The sequence below is a fragment of the Oncorhynchus tshawytscha genome, linkage group LG32, assembly GCF_018296145.1.
Source record: "Oncorhynchus tshawytscha isolate Ot180627B linkage group LG32, Otsh_v2.0, whole genome shotgun sequence".
In the NCBI taxonomy this organism is placed as follows: Eukaryota; Metazoa; Chordata; class Actinopteri; order Salmoniformes; family Salmonidae; genus Oncorhynchus; species Oncorhynchus tshawytscha.
The window spans coordinates 15,279,020-15,287,135 of NC_056460.1; the positions used below are offsets into that span (position 1 = coordinate 15,279,020).

At 47.1% G+C, this 8,116-nt stretch overlaps 1 protein-coding gene across 1 annotated transcript in view; it reads left to right on the top strand.

Moving 5' to 3' along the window:
• The window catches only part of LOC112230102 (metal transporter CNNM2), a 65,332-nt gene extending 58,293 nt beyond the window's left edge, over nt 1–7,039 (top strand). Inside the window, 2 exon segments of the mRNA XM_042310888.1 lie at nt 1,211–1,389; nt 4,752–7,039. Coding sequence (XP_042166822.1) covers nt 1,211–1,389; nt 4,752–5,006 — 434 coding nt within the window. The 3' untranslated portion in view covers nt 5,007–7,039.
• Nucleotides 7,040–8,116: the final 1,077 nt, after the last annotated feature.

The window sequence follows — 8,116 nt, forward strand, 5'->3', positions numbered from 1 at the left end:
ACTGTGCATGTGAAGCGTCCATTCCTCTGTGTGTGTGTGTGTGTGTGTGTGTGTGTGTGTGTGTGTGTGTAACCAGTACCATAACTCAAACCAGTGAATAGTGTAGTAGGGACCCCAGAGTGAGGCATAGCCGCCACTAGAGACAGGCTCCACCCCTCTAGCCCCTTTACCCTCTGACTCCATAAACAAAGCTATGAGTTACAGCCCCCCGCAGGGCCGCTGACTGCAGCACGCACACACAAGCTGCAAGCACACACACACATTCTGAAAACATACACACACACACACAAACAGCTCAAGCCTCTGATCCACCCCATATTTACTCAAATCCCTCCTCCTTCTTTTCCCCCTTGTCCCACTCCACCCTCTTCCACTCTAACCCTCCATCCCCTACCGTCCCCCGTCGGCCACCGAGAAAGTAGAGTACTAATCTCCCAGGGTTCACTGGGCCTTGGACTACTGCGTGGGTCTGGGGACCACATCCAAACCCAGGATTACATACATTCCAGCCAGAGTAGTGAGCATTAACGCCCCAGTCCTCTGCAAGCCCACGTCTTTTCCACTTTGTTGTGTGGTTTTCCTCTCGTCTGCTTTTTAAGGAGTGGAAAACAGAAGCTGAGTTTAATTAAAATAAAGAGAAACTATTCTAATTTGAGTAGTGGGAAAAAAGCAACGTCACTCTAGACCACCGACTCAAAACCTGTGAAGCAAAGCCCCCCTAATGGGAGGACTTAAAATATATATTAGATATCCATACATTGCACCAAGGAATCTTGGCCTATATGTTACCTAATCATTCAATTAAAGAAATAGCTTTTCATTCTGTGTAGAATTCAGTAAATAGATGATGCACAATCAGGTTGTGTAGATGGAGATGAGATGACAAACATAAATCATACAAAGCTATGGCTAGGTACAGCAGTACAGCTATAACTGATTGTGGATTCCGTATACACGGTCTGTGTGACATGTTCTGTGGGTTCTGCTTTTACTCTGTTCTCTATTCTGTTCTCAGATCAGGGCTGGGGTCAATTCCGTTTCAATTCCAGGTCTCTTCAATGCTTTTCAATGAGGAAAATGTAGAATTGGATATTGGAATTTGGTTTACGTTCTGAATCGACTTTTATAGACACGGGATCGACCCCAACCCCAGATAGGTATTTGCTGTGAACAGAAGCCGAAAACGTCTATTCTTCTCTAACCTGTGCAGAGAACAAGTCCCCCCCGCGGCCGTTTGGCCTGAACCACTCAGACTCCCTGAACCGGAGTGACCGCATCGATGCCATCACACCCACGCTGGGGAGCAGTAACAACCAGCTGAACGCCTTCCTACAGATATACATGCCAGACTACTCTGTCAGTGCTGTGTCTGACCTGCAGTACATCAAGGTGAGAGGATAGTCAGGATACACACACACACACACACACACACACACACTACAGATATACATGCCAGACTACTCTGTCAGGGCTGTGTCTGACCTGCAGTACATCAAGGTGAGAGGATAGTCAGGATACACACACACAGACACGCATACACACACATTACACTATACACACACACTACAGATACAGTTGAAGTCGGAAGTTTACATACACCTTAGCCAAATACATTTAAACTCAGTTTTTCACAATTCCTGACATTTAATCCTAGTAACAATTCCCTGTCTTGGGTCAGTTAGGATCACCACATTATTTTAAGAATGTGAAATGTCAGAATAATAGCAGAGAGAATGATTTCTTTCAGCTTTTATTTCTTTCATCACATTCCCAGTGGGTCAGAAGTTTGCATACACTGAATTAGTATTTGGTAGCATTGCCTTTAAATTGATTAATTTGAGTCAAATGTTTCGGGTAGCCTTCCACAAGTTTCCCAAAATAAGTTGGGTTAATTTTGTCCCATTCCTCCTGACAGAGTTGGTGTAACTGAGTCAGGTTTGTAGGCCTCCTTGCTCTCACACGCTTTTTCAGTTCTGCCCACAAATATTCTACAGGATTGAGGTCAGGGCTTTGTGATGGCCACTCCAATACCTTGACTTTGTTGTCCTTAAAGCCATTTTGCCACAACTTTGGAAGTATGCTTGGGGTCAATGTCTTGAGATGTTGCTTCAATATATCCACATAATTTCCCATCCTCATGATGCCATCTATTTTGTGAAGCGCACCAGGAAAGCAAAGCAGCAAAGCACCCCCACAACATGATGCTGCCACCCCCATGCTTCACGGTTGGGATGGTGTTCTTTGGCTTGCAAGCCTCCCCCTTTTTCCTCCAAATATAACGACGGTCATTATGGCTAAACAGTTCTATTTTTGTTTCATCAGACCAGAGGATGTGCAGTTACAAGCCGTAATCTGGCTTTTTTATGCCGGAGCAGTGGATTCTTCCTTGCTGAGTGGCCTTTTAGGTTATTTCGATATAGGACTCATTTTACTGTGGATATAGATACTTTTGTACCTGTTTCCTCCAGCATCTTCACAAGGTCCTTTGCTGTTGTTCTGGGATTGATTTGCACTTTTCGCACCAAAGTATGTTCATCTCTAGGAGACAGAACGCGTCTCCTTCCTGAGCGGTATGAAGGCTGGGTGGTCCCATGGTGTTTATACTTGCGTACTATTGTTTGTACAGATGAACATGGTACCTTCAGGCGTTTGGAAATTGCTCCCAAGGATGAACCAGACTTGTGGAGGTCTACAATTTCTTTTCTGAGGTCTTGGCTGATTTCTTTTGATTTTCCCATGATGCGAAGCAAAGAGGCACTGAGTTTGAAGGTAGGCCTTGAAATACATCCACAGGTACACCTCCAATTGACTCAAATGATGTCAATTAGCCTATCAGAAGCTTCTAAAGCCATGACATCATTTTCTGGAATTTTCCAAGCTGTTTAAAGGCACAGTCAACTTTGTGTATGTAAACTTGACTTGTGTCATGCACAAAGTAGATGTCCTAAACTATAGTTTGTTAACAAGAAATGTGTGAAGTGGTTGAAAAACTAGTTTTAATGACTCCAACCTAAGTGTATGTAAACTTCCGACTTCAATTGTATACAAGCCAGACTGCTCTGTTATGGCTGTCGGACCTGCAGTATATCAAGGGGAGTCTATACACACTTCTACACACACGTGTGCACGCACATACTGTACACACACACACAGACACACACATTTGTGACCAACCGCCTTGATTCGGTCTTATGTAGCAAAATTTGAAATTGTGTTTTTCACATTGGATAAAAGCAGAGACTACAAAATGGTATTTCATACGCTGCATTTGAGAAACAATGGGAAAGTAATTTTGCTTTGAAAGTTTATAAACATGTAAACTCATTTTTGAGAAAATCGGGCTTTGAATGCTTTGGTACCTACTGGAGAGCTCTTCCTTGTCTACACCTATTCAGCACCCTTTTAAGCTTTAGCTCCTCCAATCTCTTTATCTGAACGTTTTGTCCTAACAACAGCAGTCAAGCAGCCAAGCTAACTGGTTAACAGTTGTCACAGTGACTTTCTATTAAAATGGACACTTGCATAGTGGAGTCTTTTGTTAAGACATGTAGCTAGCTAGCTAAACAATGAACCATAATCCCAACTCATGACGTTACTACCCTGTATGAATCTGCAGGTAGCTAACCAACCAGGTTCAATGTTAGCTAGCTAACATTTTGCAACAACTAGCCAAGCAAATGTCTCTGAGATACAAATAATACGATCATACACGTAACGTTAGGTAGCGAGCCAGCCAGCTAATGTTAATTATCTAGCTAACAGTACACTTTAACTTGAAATGAAAACAACTGTCAAAATTAGAAATGTGTCAAATGTAGCTAGCTAAACTATCTTACCCGCATACGTCATGGTTGGATGCCTCTCCCTGTCACAGATGCCACGGTTGCCCTTAGTTTGAAGATGTAATCTGGAGACAGGTGTTTTCTCCATCTCTTTAGCTATCATACTCTAATTCCACTGATTGCAAACCTCGATCCTCCAAAAAATGGAGAGCAACACTTATGCAGTTCTACTGAGCAATAGATTTTCTAAAAAGCAGCGTTAGACGGGATTACCTACACATACTGACCAGCTCAAATAGACAGAAGTGTGCTACATGGCATACCAATCCGAACTCATCTCCCGGCATTTCCAGCCCACTCATTATCTCAGCCAATCATGGCTAGCGGGAAGGTTGCTGACTCTTTCTGTGGCTAAACCAACTAGGCTTTCAATTTAACAATTGTATTCGTTTTTACAGATGGCATACAAGTTTGTTATTAAGGCACATGAAGGTTCACATGTTCCAGAAGGCATTTCTTCCAATAAAAAAATGCATTTTGATGAATAAAAAAAAGATTGTGTTCAAATGGCTGTCCTGTAAAGTAGTGACCCGCGACATACGCCTAGTTTCCTGAAACGGGTCACATTTAGCTGTCGCTTGTGTAACAGTGGAGGTTGAGGTTGAATTGACTGGCGTAGGATCTGTCCAAGTGGGAGGATGTAGATTATGAAAAAGAGGGGGCCTAGCATGGAGCCCAGAGGTACACCCTGTGTGACTTTAGTGAGATATATGTGTCCAGTTGGTGAAACATGATTGAAACCAGGAAAAAGTGGATAAGAATGTTCTATTGGAAATGTAGCTATGCTATCATTCAATGTGATCATGTAGATATCCACATCTGCCAGTTCAACTGATGCCCAGGGATGCTATTTAATATACTGTAATATCAAATAACCTGATATCATGTAACTGTATTATCCTCCCGCAGGTGACCCGTCAGCAGTACCAGAACGCCCTGATGGCGTCGCGCATGGATAAGACGCCCCAGTCGATGGACAGCGAGTTCACCAAGATCGAATTGACTCTGACCACTGAGCTCCACGATGGTGGAGGGGGAGGCATCCTGGAGACGCCAGCTATGGCCCACCACGAGACAGCCAGCCTGCTCAACCTCAACACACAGCCCCAGAACTGTCTGGCCCACAGGGTCAACCACACTGCGCACAATGAGGGACCCATCTAGCCCACACTGGGGTGGTGGGGACAGAGGGAGAGGAGGGAGGAGGGGTCTGGGGAGAGGGTGAGAGGAGTGAGGAGGGATGGTGATAGTACCCTCTGGGCCAGGGCCTGGGCCTAATCCTCCAACATCCAAGGACCTCTAACCCCTACCCATCACCCCCTTATGGCTGGAAGACCCTGGAGGATTTGAGGGGAAGGAGCTCTAACCCCTACCCACCACCCCCTTATGGCTGGAAGACCCTGGAGGAATTGAGGGGAAGGAGCTCTAACCCCTACCCACCACCCCCTTATGGCTGGAGAGGGTGAGAGGAGTGAGGAGGGATGGTGATAGTACCCTCTGGGCCAGGGCCTGGGCCTAATCCTCCAACATCCAAGGACCTCTAACCCCTACCCATCACCCCCTTATGGCTGGAAGACCCTGGAGGATTTGAGGGGAAGGAGCTCTAACCCCTACCCACCACCCCCTTATGGCTGGAAGACCCTGGAGGAATTGAGGGGAAGGAGCTCTAACCCCTACCCACCACCCCCTTATGGCTGGAGAGGGTGAGAGGAGTGAGGAGGGATGGTGATAGTACCCTCTGGGCCAGGGCCTGGGCCTAATCCTCCAACATCCAAGGACCTCTAACCCCTACCCATCACCCCCTTATGGCTGGAAGACCCTGGAGGATTTGAGGGGAAGGAGCTCTAACCCCTACCCACCACCCCCTTATGGCTGGAAGACCCTGGAGGAATTGAGGGGAAGGAGCTCTAACCCCTACCCACCACCCCCTTATGGCTGGAGAGGGTGAGAGGAGTGAGGAGGGATGGTGATAGTACCCTCTGGGCCAGGGCCTGGGCCTAATCCTCCAACATCCAAGGACCTCTAACCCCTACCCATCACCCCCTTATGGCTGGAAGACCCTGGAGGATTTGAGGGGAAGGAGCTCTAACCCCTACCCACCACCCCCTTATGGCTGGAAGACCCTGGAGGAATTGAGGGGAAGGAGCTCTAACCCCTACCCACCACCCCCTTATGGCTGGAGAGGGTGGGAGGAGTGAGGAGGGATGGTGATAGTACCCTCTGGGCCAGGGCCTGGGCCTAATCCTCCAACATCCAAGGACCTCTAACCCCTACCCATCACCCCCTTATGGCTGGAAGACCCTGGAGGATTTGAGGGGAAGGAGCTCTAACCCCTACCCACCACCCCCTTATGGCTGGAAGACCCTGGAGGAATTGAGGGGAAGGAGCTCTAACCCCTACCCACCACCCCCTTATGGCTGGAAGACCCTGGAGGAATTGAGGGGAAGGACCTCTAACCCCTACCCACCACCCCCTTATGGATTGAAGACCCTGGAGGATTTGAGGGGAGGGACCTCTAACCCCTACCCACCACCCACTTGTGGATTGAAGACCCTGGAGGATTTGAGGGGAGGGACCTCTAACCCTTACCCACCACCCACTTGTGGATTGAAGACCCTGGAGGAGTCGAGGGTAAGGGGGCTACGGAGATGTGTATACTGAGCCCCAGCCTGAACCTCTACTCTCTACCCTCCACCACCCCTGGCCGATTCCACAGCCTGGAACAGAATACCCTTTGGGGTAGTGGGGAAGAGGGCTAAAGGGATAGCACTCTGGGCCCTCAACCACATCACACACCTCTAGAAGACCCTGTTAGCGTGGGCTTAGACCGTCCTCAGCCAAACCATCCGCTTAAATACACAGGAACCTGGTATTCCAGTAGCTCGGAAAGATGGACAACAGTGTGCATGCCCCCCCATTCCCCTGACCACACACAAACACTTACACATAAGTATACACACTTTCCAGTCTGTTCTTGTTCAGGGATTGGCAGTGGACTGTAGTATTACTAGTACTACTACAACGAAGGACTTAAACGCACGCAGACAAATATGGTTAGTCAAAGACTGTACCAAATACCGCTTTGAAGGAAACCATGGAACCAAGAATGTTTTTGTGCATTTATTTATTATATATATACAGTGGGGAGAACAAGAATTTGATACACTGCCGATTTTGCAGGTTTTCCCACTTACAAAGCATGTAGAGGTCTGTAATTTTTTATCATAGGTACACTTCAACTGTGAGAGACAGAATCTAAAACAAAAATCCAGAAAATCACATTGTATGATTTTTAAGTAATTCATTTGCATTTTATTGCATGACATAAGTATTTGATACATCAGAAAAGCAGAACTTAATATTTGGTACAGAAACCTTTGTTTGCAATTACAGAGATCATACGTTTCCTGTAGTTCTTGACCAGGTTTGCACACACTTCAGCAGGGATTTTGGCCCAATCCTCCATACAGACCTTCTCCAGATCCTTCAGGTTTCAGGGCTGTCGCTGGGCAATACGGACTTTCAGCTCCCTCCAAAGATTTTCTATTGGGTTCAGGTCTGGAGACTGGCTAGGCCACTCCAGGACCTTGAGATGCTTCTTACGGAGCCACTCCTTAGTTGCCCTGGCTGTGTGTTTCGGGTCGTTGTCATGCTGATAGACCCAAGGAGGTTGTTGGCCAAGATCTCGCGATACATGGCCCTATCCATCCTCCCCTCAATGCGGTGCAGTCATCCTGTCCCCTTTGCAGAAAAGCATCCCCAAAGAATGATGTTTCCACCTCCATGCTTCACGGTTGGGATGGTGTTCTTGGGGTTGTACTCATCCTTCTTCTTCCTCCAAACACGGCGAGTGGAGTTTAGACCAAAAAGCTCTATTTTGTCTCATCAGATCACATGACATTCTCCCATTCCTCCTCTGGATCATCCAGATGGTCATTGGCAAACTTCAGACGGGCCTGGACATGCGCTGGCTTGAGCAGGGGGACCTTGCGTGCGCTGCAGGATTTTAATCCATGACGGCGTAGTGTGTTACTAATGGTTTTCTTTGAGACTGTGGTCCAAGCTCTCTTCAGGTCATTGACCAGGTCCTACCGTGTTGTTCTGGGCTGATCCCCCACCTTCGTCATGATCATTGATGCCCCACGAGGTGAGATCTTGCATGGAGCCCCAGACCGAGGGTGATTGACCGTCATCTTGAACTTCTTCCATTTTCTAATAATTGCGCCAACAGTTGTTGCCTTCTCACCAAGCTGCTTGCCTATTGTCCTGTAGCC